This window comes from Pristiophorus japonicus, chromosome 2 (genome assembly GCF_044704955.1).
Source record: "Pristiophorus japonicus isolate sPriJap1 chromosome 2, sPriJap1.hap1, whole genome shotgun sequence".
Lineage (NCBI taxonomy): Eukaryota > Metazoa > Chordata > Chondrichthyes > Pristiophoridae > Pristiophorus > Pristiophorus japonicus.
This window is the reverse complement of record NC_091978.1, coordinates 2,153,114-2,178,439: the sequence shown is the minus strand read 5'-3', so window position 1 is coordinate 2,178,439 and position 25,326 is coordinate 2,153,114. Positions and strand designations below refer to the sequence as shown.

General features: G+C 48.5%; 2 protein-coding genes across 2 annotated transcripts in view; both read right to left on the bottom strand.

Annotated features, from left to right (window-relative positions):
• Positions 1-10,625, bottom strand: part of LOC139235316 (inactive carboxypeptidase-like protein X2) — an 89,275-nt gene extending 78,650 nt beyond the window's left edge. Inside the window, 1 exon segment of the mRNA XM_070866468.1 lies at positions 10,542-10,625. Within this exon segment, the coding sequence (XP_070722569.1) occupies positions 10,542-10,599 (58 nt within the window). The 5' untranslated portion in view covers positions 10,600-10,625.
• Positions 10,626-10,628: 3 nt separating this feature from the next.
• mogs (mannosyl-oligosaccharide glucosidase) overlaps positions 10,629-25,326 on the bottom strand; it is a 363,745-nt gene continuing 349,047 nt past the window's right edge. Inside the window, exon 8 of the mRNA XM_070866460.1 lies at positions 10,629-10,655. Coding sequence (XP_070722561.1) covers positions 10,629-10,655 — 27 coding nt within the window. The remainder of the gene's footprint in view (positions 10,656-25,326) is intronic.

Genomic DNA, 25,326 nt, shown 5'->3' with positions numbered 1-25,326 from the left:
GTTCTCCCGCAATGCTGCAGCCCTTTGCTGTGCCCCAAAGCTTCACAATAATGTGAGGAATGTGCTAATCCTGCCCCCCCGCTGTGATCGGCAAATGTTGCGGCCAGTCTGGCTGTCAGCCCGGGGACTGGGTCCAGTTACTGAATCCACCGCAGGCATGGAATGCAATGTTAGGGCACAGGGGAAGTATGGAAACACAGAAACATAGAAAATATGTGCAGGAGTAGGCCATCCGGCCCTTCGAGCCTGCACCACCATTCAATCAGATCATGGCTGATCATTCACCTCAGTACCCCTTTCCTGCTTTCTCTCCATACCCCTTGATCCCTTTAGCCGTTAGATCCATATCTAACTCCCTCTTGAATATATCCAATGATCTGGCATCAACAACTCTCTGCGGCAGGGAATTCCACAGGTTAACAACTCTCTGAGTGAAGAAGTTTCTCCTCATCTCAGTCCTAAATGGCATACCCCTTATCCTAAGACTGTGTCCCCTGGTTCTGGACTTCCCCAACATCGGGAACATTCTTCCTGCATCTAACCTGTCCAATCCCGTCAGAATCTATACGTTTCTATGAGATCCCCTCTCATCCTTCTAAACTTCAGTGAATACAGGCCCAGTTGATCCAGTCTCTCCTCATAAGTCAGTCCTGCCATCCCAGGAATCAGTCTGGTGAACCTTCGCTGCACTCCCTCAATAGCAAGAACGTCCTTCCTCAGATTAGGAGACCAAAACTGAACACAATATTCCAGATGAGGCCTCACTAAGGCCCTGTACAACTGCAGTAAGACCTCCCTGCTCCTGTACTCAAATTCCCTAGCTATGAAGGCCAACATACCATTTGCCTTCTTCACCACCTGCTGTACCTGCATGCCAACTTTCAATGGCTGATGTACCATGATACCCAGGTCTCGTTGCACCTCCCCTTTTCCTAATCTGCCACCATTCAGATAATATTCTGCCTTCGTGTTTTTGGCACCAAAGTGGATAACCTCACATTTATCCACATTATACTGCATCTGCCATGCATTTGCCCACTCACCTAACCTGTCCAAGTCACCCTGCAGCCTCTTAGCATCCTCCTCAAAGCTCACACCGCCGCCCAGCTTAGTGTCATCTGCAAACTTGGAGATATTACACTCAATTCCTTCATCTAAATCATTAATGTATATATGAAACAGGAACAAGAGCAGCCCGTCCCAGATAAACATTGTAACATAAGGAATAGGAGCAGGAATTGGCCCTCCAGCCCCTCGAGCCTGTTTCGTCATTCAATGGCTGATCTTCGACCTCAACTCCACTTTCCGTCCGATCTCCCCATCCCTCGATTCCCCGAGACCACAAAACTCAGCCTTGAATATATTCAGAGACTGAGCCTCCACAGCCCCCTGGGGCAGACAATTCCAAAGATTCACCACCCTCTGTGAATAAAATTCTTCCTCATCTCAGTCCCAAATGGCCGCGCCCTTACCCTGAGACTGACCCCTGGTTCTAGACTCCCCAGCCCGGGGGAAACATCCTCTCAGCATCTACCCTGTCAATGCCCCTCAGAATCCTGTATATTTCAATGAGATCATCTCTCATTCTTCTAAACTCCAGAGAGTATCGGTCCATTCTACACAGTCTCTCATTGTAAGTGTCATGTATGTAACCATCATGTAACTGTAACCTTCATGTAACTCCTGTACACTGTACTTATACCCTAGAAATGCACACCCTGACCACAGGGGGTGAACTTGTGGGAGACACTCCTCACCTGGGTTTCCAGGTATAAAAGGGGAGGTCCCACCCAGGGTCCCACCCAGGGCCACCGGTGTCACAGAGGAACGTTACTGTGTGGGTGAGGACTGGGACAACTTTGTGGAAAGACTCCAGCAGAGCTTTGTCACGAAGGACTGGCTGGGAGCGACAGCGGCTGACAAGCGGAGGGCGCATCTACTGACCAGCTGTGGTCCACAGACGTATGCGCTGATGAAAGTCCTGCTCACACCCCAAAAGCCGGTGGACAAGTCCTTTGAAGAGCTCAGCCAGCTGATCAGTGAGCATCTCAAGCCGACAAGTAGCGTACACATGGCCCAGCACCAGTTCTACTCTCACCGGCGTCGGGAGGGACAATACATTTCGGACTTCATTGCGGACCTGCGGCGCTTGGCCAGTCTCTGTAACAGACACCTGCAGGGGGGAGATGTTAAGGGACTTCTTTATTGAGGGCATTAATCATGCCGGGATCTTCAGGAAGCTCATAGAGACCAAGGACTTGACTTTAGAAGGGGCGGCGTTGAAAGCTCAGACCTTTATGGCAGGGGAAGAGGAGACCAAGCTAATTTACGCCCGCAGCCCTGGTCCCAACGTGGCGATGGACCAGGGAGTTAACATGGTGAACACAGCTCGGGACCCCGCAAGGGCATTTCGAAACCACCCAGGCAGAAACAGGCTCTCGGGTGGGCCCACAACAGGGACAATGGAAAGGGGATCAGCAATTCACGCCATCTCGAGGAATAATGCATCCCGCGATGGGACCATTAACACCCACTATCAGAGTGCTTAGAAACAGCCAAATGGGCAATCAGAGAGGAATGCCTGGTAATAGTCCTTTTGTTAACCGCAATCTCAGCTCATGCTGGAGGTACGGGGGTAGACACACTGCGAGAAGCTGCAGGTTCCAGCAATATACCTGTAGGATTTGTAATGTCAGTGGACACTTGGCCAGGATGTGCAAAAAGGCAGTAGCGAGGCTAATCTGCGAGACAGAGGAACCAGACGAGGGGTCTGCAATGCAGGATGATGCCTGGGGAAAAGCCATGGATGCTGAAGTTCAGCGGGTTCACGTGGCTGATGTCCACAGCTCATACACTAAAACGCCACCCATGATGATGAAAGTTTTATTCAATGGTGCATGGAGCTGGATACGGGAGCTAGCCAGTCACTCATGAACGCCCAACAATTTGAGAGACTATGGCCACACAGAGCTAGCAGGCCCAAACTGGAACACATTGAGACGCAGCTACAGACGTACACCAAAGAGATCATCCCAGTGCTGGGCAGTGCAAACTTGGTGGTAACACATAATGGATCACAGAACCGGCTGCCACTCTGGATTGTTCCGGGAAATGGCCCCGCGCTCTTGGGGAGGAGTTGGCTAGCTGAGATGAAACGGAAATGGGGGGATGTGCACGCCATTTCATCTGTGGAGCGAAGTTCATGCTCGCAGGTCCTACAAAAATTCGGGTCACTGTTTCAACCTGGTGTCAGAACGTTCAAGGGCACTAAAGTAGTGATACACATCACTCCGGACGCCAGACCAGTGCACCACAAGGCCAGAGCGGTGCCGTATGTGATGCGTGAGAAAATTGAAAGTGAATTGGACAGGCTGCTCAGAGAGGGCATAATTTCAGCCGTTGAATTCAGCGACTGGGCCAGTCCCATCGTTCCTGTGTTTAAAGCAGATGGCTCGGTCAGGATTTGTGGCGACTACAAAGCCACCATCAACCGAGTGTCGCTGCAAGACCAATACCCGCTCCCGAGAGCGGAGGACCTTTTTGCCACACTGGCAGGTGGTAAGCTGTTCACGAAGCTGGACCTCACTCCGGCCGACATGACATGATTTAGACGAGGGGATTAAATGCAGTATCTCCAAATTTGCGGATGATACTAAGTTGGGTGGCAGTGTGAGCTGCGAGGAGGATGCTATTAGGCTGCAGAGTGACTTGGATAGGTTAGGTGAGTGGGCAAATGCATGGCAGATGAAGTATAATGTGGATAAATGTGAGGTTATCCACTTTGGTGGTAAAAACAGAGAGACAGACTATTATCTGAATGGTGACAGATTAGGAAAAGGGAAGGTGCAACGAGACCTGGGTGTCATGGTACATCAGTCATTGAAGGTTGGCATGCAGGTACAGCAGGCGGTTAAGAAAGCAAATGGCATGTTGGCCTTCATAGCGAGGGGATTTGAATACAGGGGCAGGGAGGTGTTGCTACAGTTGTACAGGGCCTTGGTGAGGCCACACCTGGAGTATTGTGTACAGTTTTGGTCTCCTAACTTGAGGAAGGACATTCTTGCTATTGAGGGAGTGCAGCGAAGGTTCACCAGACTGATTCCCGGGATGGCGGGACTGACCTATCAAGAAAGATTGGATCAATTGGGATTGTATTCACTGGAGTTCAGAAGAATGAGAGGGGACCTCATAGAAACGTTTAAAATTCTGACGGGTTTAGACAGGTTAGATGCAGAAAGAATGTTCCCAATGTTGGGGAAGTCCAGAACCAGGGGTCACAGTCTGAGGATAAGGGGTAAGCCATTTAGGACCGAGATGAGGAGAAACTTCTTCACCCAGAGAGTGGTGAACCTGTGGAATTCTCTACCACAGAAAGTAGTTGAGGCCAATTCACTAAATATATTCAAAAGGGAGTTAGATGAAGTCCTTACTACTCGGGGGATCAAGGGTTATGGCGAGAAAGCAGGAAGGGGGTACTGAAGTTTCATGTTCAGCCATGAACTCATTGAATGGCGGTGCAGGCTAGAAGGGCTGAATGGCCTGCTCCTGCACCTATTTTCTATGTTTCTATGTTTCTATGGAACAGACTGAAGAACCCAAGCTTCTGACCATCACGACACACAAGGGATTATTTATCTACAACAGGTGTCCGTTTGTCATTCGTTCGGCAGCAGCTATCTTTCAGAGAAACATGGAAAGTTTGCTCAAGTCCATCCCTGGAACGATTGTGTTCCAAGACGACATTCCCATAACGGGTCGAGACACCGAGGAACACCTCCACAACCTGGAGGAGGTGCTACGCTGACTGGACCGGGTAGGCTTGCGGCTGAAAAAGGCCAAGTGTGTGTTTTTGGCCCCAGAGGTCGAGTTTTTGGGCAGGAGGGTTGCCGCAGACGGGATCAGGCCCACTGAATCAAAAACGGAGGTGATCCGCTGGGCGCCCAGGCCCGGCAACACGTCGGAGTTGCGATCATTCCTGGGACTTTTGAACTATTTCGGGAACTTTCTGCCGAACTTAAGCACATTGTTGGAGCCGTTACACATGCTCCTGCGTAAAGGGTGTGAATGGTTTTGGGGGAACTGTCAAGAACGGGCTTTCAACAGGGCACGGAACCTGCTTTGTTCTAACAAACTGTTGACCTTGTACGACCCCTGTAAAAAACTGGTTTTAACATGCGATGCATCATCCTACGGGGTTGTGTGTGTGTTGCAGCAGGGTAACGATGACGGCTTATGCCTCCAGGTCACTCTCCCAGGGAGAGCATGGATACGGCATGGTCAAAAAGGAGCACTCGCTTGTGTCTACGGGGTGAAAAAGATGCACCAGGATCTTTTCGGTAGATGGTTCGAGCTAGAGACAGACCACAAGCCGTTAACATCCCAGTTGTCCGATAGCAAGGCTGTCAATGCCAATGTGTCAGCTCGCATACAGCAATGGGCCCTCATGCTGGCTGCATATGACTATACCATACTGCACTGGCCAGGCGCCGAAAATTGCGCTCAGCAGGCTCCCACTGGCCACCGCCAAGGGGGCGTCGGAGCAGAGCGCCGAGATGGTCATGGCCATTGAGGCTTTTGACACTGCAGGCTCCCCCATCACAGCCCGCCAGATCAAACTCTGGACCGACAGAGACCCCCTCCTATCCATGATAAAGAAATGTGTCCTGACTGGGGATTGGGCGCCCGCACACAGGGCATGCCCCGAGGAGGTCAGACCGTTTCAGAGATGGATGGAAGAGCTCTCCATCCAAGCCGACTGCCTACTATGGGGCAGCCGGGTTGTCATGCCCCAGAAAGGAAGGGAAGCATTCATCAGGAAACTCCACAGTGAGCACCCTGGCATCGTGCTAATGAAGGCCATTGCCCGGTCACATGTATGGTGGCTGGGAATTGACTCAGACCTGGAATACTGGGTTCGCAGGCGCACGACGTGTGCCCAGCTGGGCAATGTCCCCAGGGAGGCCCCACTCAGCCCGTGGCCCTGGCCCACCAGGCCATGGTCATGTATTCACGTAGACTATGCGGGCCCGTTCATGGGGAAAATGTTCCTGATCATTGTCGATGCATACTCGAAATGGATCGAGTGCATCATATTAAACTCGTGCACGACATCCATCACTGTGGAGAGTCTGCGTACGGTTTTCGCGACCCACGGCTTGCCGGACATCCTGGTCAGCGACAATGGCCCGTGTTTCACCAGCCACGAATTCCAGGAGTTTATGTCGGGCAATGGTATCAAACACGTCCGGACAGCGCCGTTCAAGCCGGCTTCCAATGGCCAGGCGGAACGGGTGGTCCAAGTCATAAAACAGGGCATGCTACGTATCCAAGGACCCTCCCTTCAGTACCGCCTATCGCGCCTCCTGCTGGCCTACAGGTCCCGGCCGCACTCGCTCACGGGAGTCCCGCTAGCGGAACTCCTCATGAAACGCACGCTTAAAACATGGCTGTCCCTCATCCACCCAGCCCTGGCGGACATTGTTGAGGGCAAGCGCCAGTCCCAAACCGAGCTCCATGATCAAAACTCAAGAGGGATGTGTATAGAAATGGATGACCCTGTATTTGTTCTTAACCATGCTTTGGGACCCAAGTGGCTTGAGGGCACCGTAATTGGCAAAGAGGGAAATAGGGTCATGGTGGTCAGACGAAACAGTGGGAAGATATGCCGCAAACACTTGGACCAAGTAAAGAAAAGGTTCAGTATAGACACGGAGGAACCTGAAGAAGAGCATGAGATGTCCCCCACACCACTGCCAGTGGACAAGGACAATCCACAACATGCACAGTCCCTGCGGCCAGTCGGACAGGCCGGAATCACCTCAGGTGACAGAGACGCGTGCTGAGGCTCAGCCACCAGAGCCACAACTGTGGTGCTCCACGAGAGAGCGTCGACCACCCGACAGACTTAACCTCTGAAACAAAAAGATGTAAGAGGGGGAGGTGATGTCATGTATGTAACCATCATGCAATGGTAATCTTCATGTAACTGTAACCTTCATACAACTCCTGTACACTGTACTTATACCCTAGAAATGCACACCTTGACCACAGGGGGCGAACTTGTGGGAGACACTCCTCACCTGGGTTTCCAGGTATAAAAGGGAGGTCCCACCCAGGTTCAGCACTCCTTGGTCCTGGGAATAAAGGTTAAGGTCACAGAGTGAGTGTGTCTGCAGTACATGCCTCGTGTGAGTTTGTAGTAAGGTGCAGGGACACCACAGTAAGACAGCCCTCTCATCCCAGACATCAATTATTGATCCTCCATCGCACCGCATCCACGGTAAGTATATCCTTCCTTAGGTAAGGAAACCAAAACTGTGCTCAGTACTCCAGGTGTGGTCTCATCAAGGCCCCGTACAATTGGAGCAAGACTTCCTTACTCTGATACTCCATCCCCTTGCAATCAAGGTCAACAGGCCATTTGCCTTCCTTGTTGCTTGCTGTACCTGCATACTAACATTCTGTGTTTCTTGCACAAGGGACACTCAAATCTCCCTGAACAGCAACATTTAAAGCTTTCTCACCATTTAAAATGATTCTGTTTTTTATTTTTCCTACCAAAGTGAATAACCTCACATTTCCCTACATTATACTCCATCTGCCACCTGACTGCTCACTCACTTAGTCTGTCCATATCCCTTTACAGACGCTTTGGGCTGGATTCTCGGTTGTCTAACACCTCAGTTAGCGGCCAAAGGGGGCGTTAATGGGAGCGTTAGAGCCCAGCAAACGGGCATGCAGCGTTTAAAGCCCCGACCAAAAATTCACTCGTGGCTCAACGGGAGCACAAACCAGTAGCGCCTGGCTGAGGACGATCGCTTCGATCCTGACGTATTCCTGGTGCAATGCCTAGGCTTGTTCCCCGGTCAGTAAATCTACTGCAGCCACCTCAGTGAGCACTCGCCAGTAACAGCGTCTGGTAAAACACTGGGTCCAGGCTTGCAGAGTCGTTAACTAGCGGCTACTTAAAGTGCTGAGCACGGTGTGAGTCTCAGTCACAGTCAGTGCAAGGTTTACACACTGACTGTGACTGAGACTCACACCGTGCTGTGTGTAAACCTTGCACTGACTGTGACTGAGACTCACACCGTGCTGTGTGTAAACCTTGCACTGACTGTGACTGAGACTCACACCGTGCTGTGTGTAAACCTTGCACTGACTGTGTCTGAGACTGACAGCGTGCTGTGTGTAAACCTTGCACTGACTGTGACTGAGACTCACACCGTGCTGTGTGTAAACCTTGCACTGACTGTGACTGAGACTCACACCGTGCTGTGTGTAAACCTTGCACTGACTGTGACTGAGACTCACACACCGTGCTGTGTGTAAACCTTGCACTGACTGTGACTGAGACTCACACACCGTGCTGTGTGTAAACCTTGCACTGACTGTGTCTGAGACTGACAGCATGCTGTGTGTAAACCTTGCACTGACTGTGACTGAGACTCACACCGTGCTGTGTGTAAACCTTGCTCTGTGACTGAGATTCACACCGTGCTGTGTGTAAACCTTGCACTGACTGTGACTGAGACTCACACCGTGCTGTGTGTAAACCTTGCACTGACTGTGACTGAGACTCACACCGTGCTGTGTGTAAACCTTGCACTGACTGTGACTGAGACTCACACCGTACTGTGTGTAAACCTTGCACTGACTGTGTCTGAGACTGACAGCGTGCTGTGTGTAAACCTTGCACTGACTGTGACTGAGACTCACACCGTACTGTGTGTAAACCTTGCACTGACTGTGACTGAGACTCACACCGTGCTGTGTGTAAACCTTGCACTGACTGTGACTGAGGCTCACGCACCGTGTTGTGTGTAAACCTTGCACTGACTGTGACTGAGACTCACACCGTGCTGTGTGTAAACCTTGCACTGACTGACTGAGACTCACACCGTGCTGTGTGTAAACCTTGCACTGACTGTGACTGAGACTCACACCGTGCTGTGTGTAAACCTTGCACTGACTGTGACTGAGACTCACACCGTGCTGTGTGTAAACCTTGCACTGACTGTGACTGAGACTCACACCGTGCTTTGTGCAAACCTTGCACTGACTGTGACTGAGACTCACACCGTGCTGTGTGCAAACCTTGCACTGACTGTGACTGAGACACACACCGTGCTGTGTGTAAACCTTGCACTGACTGTGAGTGAGACTCCCACCGTGCTGTGTGTAAACCTTGCTCTGTGACTGAGACTCACACCGTGCTGTGTGTAAACCTTGCACTGACTGTGACTGAGACTCACACCGTGCTGTGTGTAAACCTTGCACTGACTGTGACTGAGACTCACACCGTGCTGTGTGTAAACCTTGCACTGACTGTGACTGAGACTCACACCGTGCTGTGTGTAAACCTTGCTCTGTAACTGAGACTCACACCGTGCTGTGTGTAAACCTTGCACTGACTGTGACTGAGACTCACACACCGTGCTGTGTGTAAACCTTGCTCTGTGACTGAGATTCACACCGTGCTGTGTGTAAACCTTGCACTGACTGTGACTGAGATTCACACCGTGCTGTGTGTAAACCTTGCACTGACTGTGACTGAGACTCACACACCGTGCTGTGTGCAAACCTTGCACTGACTGTGACTGAGACTCACACACCGTGCTGTGTGTAAACCTTGCTCTGTGACTGAGATTCACACCATGCTGTGTGTAAACCTTGCACTGACTGTGACTGAGATTCACACCGTGCTGTGTGTAAACCTTGCTCTGTGACTGAGACTCACACCGTGCTGTGTGTAAACCTTGCACTGACTGTGACTGAGACTCACACCGTGCTGTGTGTAAACCTTGCACTGACTGTGACTGAGACTCACACCGTGCTGTGTGTAAACCTTGCACTGACTGTGACTGAGACTCACACCGTGCTGTGTGTAAACCTTGCACTGACTGTGACTGAGACTCACACCGTGCTGTGTGTAAACCTTGCACTGACTGTGACTGAGACTCACACCATGCTGTGTGTAAACCTTGCACTGACTGTGACTGAGACTCACACCGTGCTGTGTGTAAACCTTGCACTGACTGTGACTGAGACTCACACCGTGCTGTGTGTAAACCTTGCACTGACTGTGACTGAGACTCACACCGTGCTGTGTGTAAACCTTGCACTGACTGTGACTGAGACTCACACCGTGCTGTGTGTAAACCTTGCACTGACTGTGACTGAGACTCACACCGTGCTGTGTGTAAACCTTGCACTGACTGTGACTGAGACTCACACCGTGCTGTGTGTAAACCTTGCACTGACTGTGACTTCCCAGGGAAGCGTTTACTCAGCCCTTTAAGTAGCCTCCAGTTAACGATTCTGCAAGCCTGGACCCACTGTTGTACCAGACGCTGTTACTGGCGGGTGCTCAACGAATAATCCGTCAGAGTGTTAAACGCAGCGCGCTCGGTCGGTAACCCATGCTCCCATTAATGCCCCTCTGGCCGCTAACTGAGGCGTCACATAACGAAGAATGCATCAGTATTTTTACAGACCGTGCTCACTCACTCCGCGGACAGACAGATTGTGCTGGGTAAACATACCTTCCTTCGCTGTCCCTCCCTCCTTCACTCCATGCAATGGTTTCTTCACCTTCTTCATTACTTTCACCTTTGGCTTCACTCTGCCTTTTATTTTCTTCCTGTGATTTGCAGCGCCTGGAAAACACAATGGAGGCAATGAACAGGAAGGAGAGGCCACAGTGAGCTCGGGATAGGGGGCAGTGTGTGAGGGCTGGGGGTTAAAGGGTACAGTCTGAGTGGGTGGGGAGAGGGATGGGGTACAGTGTGTGTGTGGGGGGAGGGGTTGTGTGTGGGGGGAGGGGCTCTGTGGGGGGGAGGGGCTGTGTGTAGGGGTGGGGCTTTGTGTGTGGGAGGAGGGACTGTGTGTGAGGAGGAGGGGCTGTGTGTGAGGGGGCAGGGCTGTCTGAGGGGGCGGGGCTCTGTGAGTGGGAGGAGGGACTGTGTGTGAGGAGGAGGGACTGTGTGTGAGGGGAAGGGGCTGTGTATGAGGGGAGGGGCTGTGTGTGAGGGGGGGCTGTGTGTGGGGGAGGGGCTGTGTGTGAGGGAGGGGCTGTGTGTGAGGGGGGGCTGTGTGTGTGAGGAGGAGGGGCTGTGTGTGTGAGGGGGAGGGGCTGTGTGTGGGGGAGGAGCTGTGTGTGGGGGATGGTCTGTGTGTGTGGGGGCGGGGCTGTGTGTGTGAGGGGGAGGGGCTCTGTGTGTGAGGGGGAGGGGCTCTGTGAGGGGGTGGGGCTTTGTGTGTGGGAGGAGGGACTGTGTGTGAGGAGGAGGGGCTGCGTGTGAGGGGGCGGGGCTGTCTGAGGGGGCGGGGCTCTGTGTGTGGGAGGAGGGACTGTGTGTGAGGAGGAGGGGCTGTGTGTGAGGGGAGGGGCTGCGTGTGAGGGGGCGGGGCTGTCTGAGGGGGCGGGGCTCTGTGTGTGGGAGGAGGGACTGTGTGAGGGGGAGGGGCTGTGTGTGAGGGGAGGGGCTGTGTGTGAGGGGAGGGGCTGTGTGTGGGGGAGGAGCTGTTTGAGGGGGAGGGGCTGTGTGTGAGGGAGGGGCTGTGTGTGGGGGAGGGGCTGTGTGTGGGGGGAGGGGCTGTGTGTGGGGAAGGAGCTATTTGAGGGGGAGGGGCTGTGTGTGAGGGAGGGGCTGTGTGTGGGGGAGGGGCTGTGTGTGGGGGAGGGTCTGTGTGTGTGGGGGCGGGGCTGTGTGTGTGAGGAGGGGCTGTGTGTGAGAGGGAGGGGCTCTGTGTGTGGGGGGAGGGGCTCTGTGTGTGAGGGGGAGTGGTTCTGTGAGGGCGAGTGGCTCTGTGAGGGGGTGGGTCTCTGTGTGTGAGAGGAGGGGCTGTGTGTGAGGGGGAGGGGCTCTGTGTGTGCGGGGGAGGGGCTGTGTGTGAGGGGGAGGGTCTCTGTGTGTGAGAGGAGGGGCTGTGTGTGAGGGGGAGGGGCTCTGTGTGTGCGGGGGAGGGGCTGTGTGAGGGGGAGGGGCTGTGTGAGGGGGCGGGGCACTGTTTGTGAGGGGGAGGGGCTGTGTGTGCGGGGCGGGGCACTGTGTGTGTGAAGACGGGCTGTGTGAGGGGGAGGGGCTCTGTGTGTGAGGGGGAGGGGCTCTGTGTATGTGAGGACGGGCTGTGTGTGCGGGGGAGGGGCTGTGTGTGCGGGGGACGGGCTGTGTGTGCGGGGGAGGGGCTGTGTGTGAGGGAGGGGCTGTGTGTGCCGGGGAGGGGCTGTGTGTGAGGACGGGCTGTGTGTGCGGGGGAGGGGCTGTGTGTGAGGGAGGGGCTGTGTGTGAGGACGGGCTGTGTGTGCCGGGGAGGGGCTGTGTGTGCCGGGGAGGGGCTGTGTGTGAGGGAGGGGCTGTGTGTGCCGGGGAGGGGCTGTGTGTGAGGGGGAGGGGCTGTGTGTGAGGACGGGCTGTGTGTGCGGGGGAGGGGCTGTGTGCCGGGGAGGGGCTGTGTGTGAGGACGGGCTGTGTGCGGGGGAGGGGCTGTGTGTGCGGGGGAGGGGCTGTGTGTGAGGACGGGCTGTGTGTGCGGGGGAGGGGCTGTGTGTGAGGATGGGCTGTGTGCGGGGGAGGGGCTGTGTGCGGGGGAGGGGCTGTGTGCGGGGGAGGGGCTGTGTGTGGGGGAGGGGCTGTGTGTGCCGGGGAGGGGCTGTGTGTGTGGGGGAGGGGCTGTGTGTGGGGGAGGGGCTCTGTGAGGGGGTGGGGCTCTGTGGGGGGGGAGGGGCTCACTTGCTCCTGGTGTCCGTGATATGTTCACAATGCTGTGAACTCGCTCCGCCCCTACCCAGTTCTCCAGGCTAACAATGTGATCCAGCCAGTGAAAGCTGGTGCAGTGCGCCCTCGCACTGTGGGTACTCCGCACTGTTCAAAGGGTTAACCTCACTTTTCCTGAATCGTCCCTACAATGGGAGCAGTGTCCGAGCCCTCCTGGTCATTTGGAAGTTCTCCACAGCTATATGCAGCCAGCAGATGTCCGGCGTAGCCTCAATACTCAGAGCCAGCTTCCAGTCGATTATTACCAGATGGAAGAGTCCCAAGAACAAAGTTATCCTATCTGCAAATCAATCCATTCAGCATCTGAGCTCACCACGGTCTGACCACACAGAGCGTGACAGGATAGCACAGTGCATTCCAGCAGCTCAACACTGCCCTGGACTCAGACCAACAACACTGAAAATCAGCAGCCAAGTAAAGGAACAGTTCACGAAAGATTGAGTCACAAAAAGGACATGGAGATCACTGTTAATAAGAGGAGCCAAAACAGTCTCATAACTTCCGTACAGAGCAGCATGACATTGCCCTGCTCTGAGCAATAATGGCCCTCTCCCGGGATTAATATCCCTCTCCCGGGATTAATATCTCTCTCCCGGGATTAATATATTAATATCCCTCTCCCGGTATTAATATCCCTCTCCCGGGATTAATATATTAATATCCCTCTCCCGGTATTAATATCCCTCTCCCGGGATTAATATATTAATATCCCTCTCCCGGTATTAATATCCCTCTCCCGGAATGAATACCCCTCTCCCAGTATTAATAACCCTCTCCCGGTATTAATATCCCTCTCCTGGCATTAATATCCCTCTCGCGGTATTAATATTTTAATATCCCTCTCCCAGTATTAATACCCCTCTCCCGGGATTAATATCCCTCTCCCGGTATTAATATCCCATTCCCGGTATTAATATCCCTCTCCCAGTATTAAGACTCCTCTCCCGGTATTAATATCCCTCTCCCGGGATTGATATCCCTCTCCCAGTATTAATATCCCTCTCCCGGTATTAAGATCCCTCTCCCAGGATTGATATCCCTCTCCTGGCATTAATATCCCTCTCCCGGTATTAATATCCCTCTCGCGGTATTAATATTTTAATATCCCTCTCCCAGTATTAATATCCCTCTCCCGGTATTAATATCCCTCTCGCGGTATTAATATCCCTTTCCCGGTATTAATATCCCTCTCCCCGTATTAATATCCCTCTCCAGGTATTAATATCCCTCTCCCAGTATTAATATCCCTCTCCCGATATTAATACCACTTTCCCGGAATTCAGATCCCTCTCCCGGGATTAATATCCCTCTCCCGGTATTAAGATCCCTCTCCCGGGATTGATATCCCTCTCCCGATCCCTGTCCCGGTATTGATATCCCTCTCCCGTTATTGATATCCCTCTCCCGGGATTAATATCCCTCTCCGAGTATTAATATCCATCTCCCAATATTAATAACACTATCCCGGTATTAATATCACTCTACTAGTATTAATAACCCTCTCCCGGTATTAATATCCCTCTCCCAGTATTAATACCCCTCTCCCGGTATTAATATCCCTCTCCCGGTATTAATACCACTCTCCCGGTATTAAGATCCCTCTCCTGGGATTGATATCCCTCTCCCGGTATTAAGATCCCTCTCCCGGGATTGATATCCCTCTCCTGGCATTAATATCCCTCTCCCGGGATTAATATCCCTCTCGCGGTATTAATATTTTAATATCCCTCTCCCAGTATTAATATCCCTCTCCCGGTATTAATATCCCTCTCGCGGTATTAATATCCCTTTCCCGGTATTAATATCACTCTCCCCGTATTAATATCCCTCTCCAGGTATTAATATCCCTCTCCCGGTATTAAGACCCCTCTCCCGGTATTAAGATCCCTCTCCCGGTATTAAGATCCCTCTCCCGGTATTAAGATCCCTCTCCCGGTATTGATATCCCTCTCCCGATATTAATACACCTCTCCCGGTATTAATACCACTCTCCCGGTATTAAGATCCCTCTCCCGGGATTGATAACCCTCTCCCAGTATTAATATCCCTCTCCCGGTATTAATACCACTCTCCCAGTATTAATATCCCTCTCCCAGTATTAATATCACTCTCCCAGTATTAATAATCCTCTCCCGGTATTAATATCACTCTCCTAGTATTAATAACTCTCTCCCGGGATTAATCTCCCTCTCCCCGTATTGATATCACTCTCCCGGTATTAATACCACTCTCCCGGTATTAATAACCCTCTCCCAGTATTAATATCCCTCTCCTGGCATTAATATCCCTCTCCCGGTATTAATATCCCTCTCCCGGTATTAATATCCCTCTCCTGGCATTAATATCCCTCTCCCGGTATTAATATCCCTCTCGCGGTTTTAATATTTTAATATCCCTCTCCCAGTATTAATATCCCTCTCCCGGTATTAATATCCCTCTCGCGGTATTAATATCCCTTTCCCGGTATTAATATCCCTCTCCCCATGTTAATATCCCTCTCCAGGTATTAATATCCCTCTCCCAGTATTAATATCCCTCTCCCGGTATTAAGACCCCTCTCCCGGTATTAAGATCCCTCTCCCGGTATTAATATCCCTCTCCCGGTATTAATATTCCTCTCCCAGTATTAATGTAACTTTCCCAGTATTAATAACCCTCTTCCAGTATTAATATCCCTCTCCCGGTATTAATATCACTCTCCCAGTATTAATAATCCTCTCCCAGTATTAATATCACTCTCCTAGTATTAATAACTCTCTCCCGGGATTAATCTCCCTCTCCCCGTATTAATATCACTCTCCCGGTATTAATACCACTCTCCCGGTATTAATAACCCTCTCCCGGTATTAATATCCCTCTCCTGGCATTAATATCCTTCTCCCAGTATTAATATCCCTCTCCCGGAATTAATACCCCTCTCCCAATATTAATAACGCTCTCCCAGTATTAATATCCCTCTCCCGGTATTAATATCCCTCTCGCGGTATGAATATTTTAATATCCCTCTCCCAGTATTAATATCCCTCTCCCGGTATTAATATCCATTTCCCGGTATTAATATCCCTCTTCCCGTATTAATATACCTCTCCAGGTATTAATATTCCTCTCCCAGTATTAATATCGCTCTCCCGGTATTAAGATCCCTCTCCCGGGATTAATATCCCTCTCCCAGTATTAAGATCCTTCTCCCGGGATTGATATCCCTCTCCCGATCCCTCACCCGGTATTGATATCCCTCTCCCGGTATTGATATCCCTCTCCCGGGATTAATATCCCTCTCCCAGTATTAATATCCCACTCCCGGTATTAATATCCATCTCCCGGTATTAATATCCCTCTCCGAGTATTAATATCCATCTCCCAATATTAATAACCCTATCCCGGTATTAATATCACTCTACTAGTATTAATAACCCTCTCCCGGTATTAATATCACTCTCCCAGTATTAATATCACTCTCCCGGTATTAATAACCCTCTCCCGGTATTAATATCCCTCTCCCAGTATTAATATCACTTTCCCAGTATTAATAACCCTCTCCCAGTATTAATATCCATCTCACGGTATTAATATCACTCTCCCAGTATTAATATCCCTCTCCCAGTATTAATACCCCTCTCCCGGTATTAATATCCCTCTCCCGGTATTAATACAACTCTCCCGGTATTAAGATCCCTCTCCTGGGATTGATATTCCTCTCCTGGTATTAAGATCCCTCTCCCGGGATTGATAACCCTCTCCTGGCATTAATATCCCTCTCCTGGTATTAATATCCCTCTCGCGGTATTAATATTTTAATATCCCTCTCCCAGTATTAATAACCCTCTCCCAGTATTAATATCTGTCTCCTGGCATTAATAACCCTCTCCCGGTATTAATATCCCTCTCGCGGTATTAATATTTTAATATCCCTCTCCCAGTATTAATACCCTTCTCCCGGGATTAATATCCCTCTCCCGGTATTAATATCCCATTCCCGGTATTAATATCCCTCTCCCAGTATTAAGACCCCTCTCCCGGTATTAATATCCCTCTCCCGGGATTGATATCCCTCTCCCAGTATTAATATCCCACTCCCGGTATTAATACCACTTTCCCGGAATTCAGATCCCTCTCCCGGGATTAATATCCCTCTCCCGGTATTAAGATCCCTCTCCCGGGATTTATATCCCTCTCCCGATCCCTCTCCCGGTATTGATATCCCTCTCCCGGTATTGATATCCCTCTCCCGGTATTAATATCCCTCTCCCGGTATTAATATTCCTCTCCCAGTATTAATGTAACTTTCCCAGTATTAATAACCCTCTTCCAGTATTAATATCCCTCTCCCGGTATTAATATCACTCTCCCAGTATTAATAATCCTCTCCCAGTATTAATATCACTCTCCTAGTATTAATAACTCTCTCCCGGAATTAATCTCCCTCTCCCCGTATTAATATCACTCTCCCGGTATTAATACCACTCTCCCGGTATTAATAACCCTCTCCCGGTATTAATATCCCTCTCCTGGCATTAATATCCTTCTCCCAGTATTAATATCCCTCTCCCGGAATTAATACCCCTCTCCCAATATTAATAACGCTCTCCCAGTATTAATATCCCTCTCCCGGTATTAATATCCCTCTCGCGGTATGAATATTTTAATATCCCTCTCCCAGTATTAATATCCCTCTCCCGGTATTAATATCCATTTCCCGGTATTAATATCCCTCTTCCCGTATTAATATACCTCTCCAGGTATTAATATTCCTCTCCCAGTATTAATATCGCTCTCCCGGTATTAAGATCCCTCTCCCGGGATTAATATCCCTCTCCCGGTATTAAGATCCTTCTCCCGGGATTGATATCCCTCTCCCGATCCCTCACCCGGTATTGATATCCCTCTCCCGGTATTGATATCCCTCTCCCGGGATTAATATCCCTCTCCCAGTATTAATATCCCACTCCCGGTATTAATATCCATCTCCCGGTATTAATATCCCTCTCCGAGTATTAATATCCATCTCCCAATATTAATAACCCTATCCCGGTATTAATATCACTCTACTAGTATTAATAACCCTCTCCCGGTATTAATATCACTCTCCCAGTATTAATATCACTCTCCCGGTATTAATAACCCTCTCCCGGTATTAATATCCCTCTCCCAGTATTAATATCACTTTCCCAGTATTAATAACCCTCTCCCAGTATTAATATCCATCTCACGGTATTAATATCACTCTCCCAGTATTAATATCCCTCTCCCAGTATTAATACCCCTCTCCCGGTATTAATATCCCTCTCCCGGTATTAATACAACTCTCCCGGTATTAAGATCCCTCTCCTGGGATTGATATTCCTCTCCTGGTATTAAGATCCCTCTCCCGGGATTGATAACCCTCTCCTGGCATTAATATCCCTCTCCTGGTATTAATATCCCTCTCGCGGTATTAATATTTTAATATCCCTCTCCCAGTATTAATAACCCTCTCCCAGTATTAATATCCGTCTCCTGGCATTAATAACCCTCTCCCGGTATTAATATCCCTCTCGCGGTATTAATATTTTAATATCCCTCTCCCAGTATTAATACCCTTCTCCCGGGATTAATATCCCTCTCCCGGTATTAATATCCCATTCCCGGTATTAATATCCCTCTCCCAGTATTAAGACCCCTCTCCCGGTATTAATATCCCTCTCCCGGGATTGATATCCCTCTCCCAGTATTAATATCCCACTCCCGGTATTAATACCACTTTCCCGGAATTCAGATCCCTCTCCCGGGATTAATATCCCTCTCCCGGTATTAAGATCCCTCTCCCGGGATTTATATCCCTCTCCCGATCCCTCTCCCGGTATTGATATCCCTCTCCCGGTATTGATATCCCTCTCCCGGGATTAATATCGCTCTCCCAGTATTAATATCCCACTCCCGGTATTAATATCCATCTCCCGGTATTAATATCCCTCTCCCAGTATTAATATCACTTTCCCAGTATTAATAACCCTCTCCCAGTATTAATATCCATCTCACGGTATTAATATCACTCTCCCAGTATTAATATCCCTCTCCCAGTATTAATACCCCTCTCCCAGTATTAATATCCCTCTCCCGGTATTAATACCACTTTCCCGGAATTCAGATCCCTCTCCCGGGATTAATATCCCTCTCCCGGTATTAAGATCCCTCTCCCGGGATTGATATCCCTCTCCCGATCCCTCTCTCGGTATTGATATCCCTCTCCCGGTATTGATATCCCTCTCCCGGGATTAATATCCCTCTCCCAGTATTAATATCCCACTCCCGGTATTAATATCCATCTCCCGGTATTAATATCCCTCTCCGAGTATTAATATCCATCTCCCAATATTAATAACCCTATCCCGGTATTAATATCACTCTACTAGTATTAATAACCCTCTCCCGGTATTAATATCACTCTCTCAGCATTAATATCACTCTCCCGGTATTAATAACCCTCTCCCGGTATTAATACCACTCTCCCAGTATTAATATCACTCTCCCGGTATTAATAACCCTCTCCCAGTATTAATATCCCTCTCCCAGTATTAATATCACTTTCCCAGTATTAATAACCCTCTCCCAGTATTAATATCCATCTCACGGTATTAATATCACTCTCCCGGTATTAATACCACTCTCCCGGTATTAAGATCCCTCTCCTGGGATTGATATCCCTCTCCCTGTATTAAGATCCCTCTCCCGGTATTAAGATCCCTCTCCCAGGATTGATATCCCTCTGCTGGCATTAATATCCCTCTCCCGGTATTAATATCCCTCTCGCGGTATTAATATTATAATATCCCTCTCCCAGTATTAATATCCCTCTCCCGGTATTAATATCCCTCTCGCGGTATTAATATCCCTTTCCCGGTATTAATATCCCTCTCCCCGTATTAATATCCCTCTCCAGGTATTAATATCCCTCTCCCAGTATTAATATCCCTCTCCCGGTATTAAGACCCCTCTCCCGGTATTGATATCCCTCTCCCGGAATTAATATCCCTCTCCCGGTATTAATATCCCACTCCCGGTATTAATATCCATCTCCCGGTATTAATATCCCTCTCCGAGTATTAATATCCATCTCCCAATATTAATAACCCTATCCCGGTATTAATATCACTCTACTAGTATTAATAACCCTCTCCCGGTATTAATATCACTCTCTCAGTATTAATATCACTCTCCCGGTATTAATAACCCTCTCCCCGTATTAATACCACTCTCCCAGTATTAATATCACTCTCCCGGTATTAATAACCCTCTCCCAGTATTAATATCCCTCTCCCAGTATTAATATCACTTTCCCAGTATTAATAACCCTCTCCCAGTATTAATATCCATCTCACGGTATTAATACCACTCTCCCGGTATTAATACCACTCTCCCGGTATTAAGATCCCTCTCCTGGGATTGATATCCCTCTCCCTGTATTAAGATCCCTCTCCCGGTATTAAGATCCCTCTCCCAGGATTGATATCCCTCTCCTGGCATTAATATCCCTCTCCCGGTATTAATATCCCTCTCGCGGTATTAATATTATAATATCCCTCTCCCAGTATTAATATCCCTCTCCCGGTATTAATATCCCTCTCGCGGTATTAATATCCCTTTCCTGGTATTAATATCCCTCTCCCCGTATTAATATCCCTCTCCAGGTATTAATATCCCTCTCCCAGTATTAATATCCCTCTCCCGGTATTAAGACCCCTCTCCCGGTATTAAGATCCCTCTCCCGGTATTAATATCCCTCTCCCGGTATTGATATCCCTCTCCCGATATTAATACCCCTCTCCCGGTATTAATACCACTCTCCCGGTATTAAGATCCCTCTCCCGGGATTGATAACCCTCTCCCAGTATTAATATCCCTCTCCCGGTATTAATACCACTCTCCCGGAATTAAGATCCCTCTCCCGGGATTAATATCCCTCTCCCAGTATTGATAACCCTCTCCCGGTATTAATATCCCTCTCCTGGGATTGATATCCCTCTCCCAGTATTAATATCCCACTCCCGGTATTAATATCGATCTCCGGGTATTAATATCCCTCTCCGAGTATTAATATCATCCTCCCAGTATTAATATCTCTCTCCCAATATTAATATCACTCTCCCGGGATTAATATTCCTCTCCCAGTATTAATATCCCTCTCCCAGTATTAATATCGCTCTCCCGGGATTAATATCACTTTCCCAGTATTAATAACCCTCTCCCAGTATTAATATCCATCTCACGGTATTAATATCACTCTCCCAGTATTAATATCCCTCTCCCAGTATTAATATCACTCTCCCAGTATTAATAATCCTCTCCCGGTATTAATATCCCTCTCCCGGTATTAATATCCCTCTCCTGGCATTAATATCCCTCTCCCAGTATTAATATCCCTCTCCCGGAATTAATACCCCTCTCCCAATATTAATAACGCTCTCCCAGTATTAATATCCCTCTCCCGGTATTAATATCCCTCTCGCGGTATGAATATTTTAATATCCCTCTCCCAGTATTAATATCCCTCTCCCAGTATTAAGACCCCTCTCCCGGTATTAAGATCCCTCTCCCGGTATTAATATCCCTCTCCCGGTATTAAGATCCCTCTCCCGGGATTGATAATACTCTCCCAGTATTAATATCCCTCTCCCGGTATTAATACCACTCTCCCGGAATTAAGATCCCTCTCCCGGGATTAATATCCCTCTCCCAGTATTGATAACCCTCTCCCGGTATTAATATCCCTCTCCTGGGATTGATATCCCACTGCCGGTATTAAGATCCCTCTCCCGGTATTAATATCCCTCTCCCGGTATTGATATCGCTCTCGCGATATTAATACCCCTCTCCCGATATTAATACCCCTCTCCCGGTATTAATACCACTCTCCCGGTATTAAGATCCCTCTCCCGGGATTGATAACCCTCTCCCAGTATTAATATCCCTCTCCCGGTATTAATACCACACTCCCGGAATTAAGATCCCTCTCCCGGGATTAATATCCCTCTCCCGGGATTAATATCCTACTCCCGGTATTAATATCGATCTCCCGGTATTAATATCCCTCTCCGAGTATTAATATCATCCTCCCAGTATTAATATCTCTCTCCCAGTATTAATATCCCTCTCCCGGGATTAATATTCCTCTCCCAGTATTAATATCTCTCTCCCAGTATTAATATCCCACTCCTGGTATTAATATCACCCTCCCTGTATTAATATCTCTCTCCCGGGATTGATATCCCTCTCCCGGGATTAATATCCCTCTCCCAGTATTAATATCCTACTCCCGGTATTAATATCGATCTCCCGGTATTAATATCCCTCTCCGAGTATTAATATCATCCTCCCAGTATTAATATCTCTCTCCAAGTATTAATATCCCTCTCCCGGGATTAATATCCCTCTCCCGATCCCTCTCCCGGTATTGATATCCCTCTCCCGGGATTAATATCCCTCTCCGAGTATTAATATCCATCTCCCAATATTAATAACACTATCCCGGTATTAATATCACTCTACTAGTATTAATAACCCTCTCCCGGTATTAATATCCCTCTCCCAGTATTAATACCCCTCTCCCGGTATTAATATCCCTCTCCCGGTATTAATACCACTCTCCCGGTATTAAGATCCCTCTCCTGGGATTGATATCCCTCTCCTGGTATTAAGATCCCTCTCCCGGGATTGATATCCCTCTCCTGGCATTAATATCCCTCTCCCAGTATTAATATCCCTCTCGCGGTATTAATATTTTAATATCCCTCTCCCAGTATTAATATCCCTCTCCCGGTATTAATATCCCTCTTGCGGTATTAATATCCCTTTCCCGGTATTAATATCCCTCTCCCCGTATTAATATCCCTCTCCAGGTATTAATATCCCTCTCCCAGTAATAATATCCCTCTCCCGGTATTAAGATCCCTCTCCCGGTATTAAGATCCCTCTCCCGGTATTAAGATCCCTCTCCCGGTATTAATATCCCTCTCCCGGTATTGATATCCCTCTCCCGATATTAATACCCCTCTCCCGGTATTAATACCACTCTCCCGGTATTAAGATCCCTCTCCCGGGATTAATCTCCCTCTCCCCGTATTAATATCACTCTCCCGGTATTAATACCACTCTCCCGGTATTAATAACCCTCTCTCGGTAATAATATCCCTCTCCTGGCATTAATATCCCTCTCCCAGTATTAATATCCCTCTCCCGGTATTAATATCCCTCTCTTGGCATTAATATCCTTCTCCCGATATTAATATCCCTCTCGCGGTATTAATATTTTAATATCCCTCTCCCAGTATTAATATCCCTCTCCCGGTATTAATATCCCTCTCGCGGTATTAATATCCCTTTCCCGGTATTAATATCCCTCTCCCCATATTAATATCCCTCTCCAGGTATTAATATCCCTCTCCCAGTATTAATATCCCTCTCCCGGTATTAAGACCCCTCTCCCGGTATTAAGATCCCTCTCCCGGTATTAATATTCCTCTCCCGGTATTAATATTCCTCTCCCAGTATTAATATCCCTCTCCCAGTATTAATATCACTTTCCCAGTATTAATAACCCTCTCCCAGTATTAATATCCATCTCACGGTATTAATATCACTCTCCCAGTATTAATATCCCTCTCCCAGTATTAATATCACTCTCCCAGTATTAATAATCCTCTCCCGGTATTAATATCACTCTCCTAGTATTAATAACTCTCTCCCGGGATTAATCTCCCTCTCCCCGTATTAATACCACTCTCCCGGTATTAATACCACTCTCCCGGTATTAATATCCCTCTCCTGGCATTAATATCCCTCTCCCAGTATTAATATCCCTCTCCCGGAATTAATACCCCTCTCCCAATATTAATAACGCTCTCCCAGTATTAATATCCCTCTCCCGGTATTAATATCCCTCTCGCGGTATGAATATTTTAATATCCCTCTCCCAGTATTAATATCCCTCTCCCGGTATTAATATCCCTTTCCCGGTATTAATATCCCTCTTCACGTATTAATATACCTCTCCAGGTATTAATATTCCTCTCCCAGTATTAATATCGCTCTCCCGGTATTAAGATCCCTCTCCCGGGATTAATATCCCTCTCCCGGTATTAAGATCCTTCTCCCGGGAATGATATCCCTCTCCCGATCCCTCACCCGGTATTGATATCCCTCTCCCGGTATTGATATCCCTCTCCCGGGATTAATATCCCTCTCCCAGTATTAATATCCCACTCCCGGTATTAATATCCATCTCCCAGTATTAATATCCCTCTCCGAGTATTAATATCCATCTCCCAATATTAATAACCCTATTCCGGTATTAACATCAGTCTACTAGTATTAATAACCCTCTCCCGGTATTAATATCACTCTCCCAGTATTAATATCACTCTCCCGGTATTAATAACCCTCTCCCGGTATTAATATCACTCTCCCAGTATTAATATCACTCTCCCGGTATTAATAACCCTCTCCCAGTATTAATATCCCTCTCCCAGTATTAATATCACTTTCCCAGTATTAATAACCCTCTCCCAGTATTAATATCCATCTCACGGTATTAATATCACTCTCCCAGTATTAATATCCCTCTCCCAGTATTAATACCCCTCTCCCGGTATTAATATCCCTCTCCCGGTATTAATACCACTCTCCCGGTATTAAGATCCCACTCCTGGGATTGATATTCCTCTCCTGGTATTAAGATCCCTCTCCCGGGATTGATATCCCTCTCCTGGCATTAATATCCCTCTCCCGGTATTAATATCCCTCTCGCGGTATTAATATTTTAATATCCCTCTCCCAGTATTAATAACCCTCTCCCAGTATTAATATCCCTCTCGCGGTATTAATATCCCTTTCCCGGTATTAATATCCCTCTCCCCATATTAATATCCCTCTCCAGGTATTAATATCCCTCTCCCAGTATTAATATCCCTCTCCCGGTATTAAGACCCCTCTCCCGGTATTAATATCCCTCTCCCGGTATTAATATTCCTCTCCCAGTATTAATATCCCTCTCCCAGTATTAATATCACTTTTCCAGTATTAATAACCCTCTCCCAGTATTAATATCCATCTCACGGTATTAATATCACTCTCCCAGTATTAATATCCCTCTCCCAGTATTAATATCACTCTCCCAGTATTAATAATCCTCTCCCGGTATTAATATCACTCTCCTAGTATTAATAACTCTCTCCCGGGATTAATCTCCCTCTCCCCGTATTAATATCACTCTCCCGGTATTAATACCACTCTCCCGGTATTAATATCCCTCTCCTGGCATTAATATCCCTCTCCCAGTATTAATATCCCTCTCCCGGAATTAATACCCCTCTCCCAATATTAATAACGCTCTCCCAGTATTAATATCCCTCTCCCGGTATTAATATCCCTCTCGCGGTATGAATATTTTAATATCCCTCTCCCAGTATTAATATCCCTCTCCCGGTATTAATATCCCTTTCCCGGTATTAATATCCCTCTTCACGTGTTAATATACCTCTCCAGGTATTAATATTCCTCTCCCAGTATTAATATC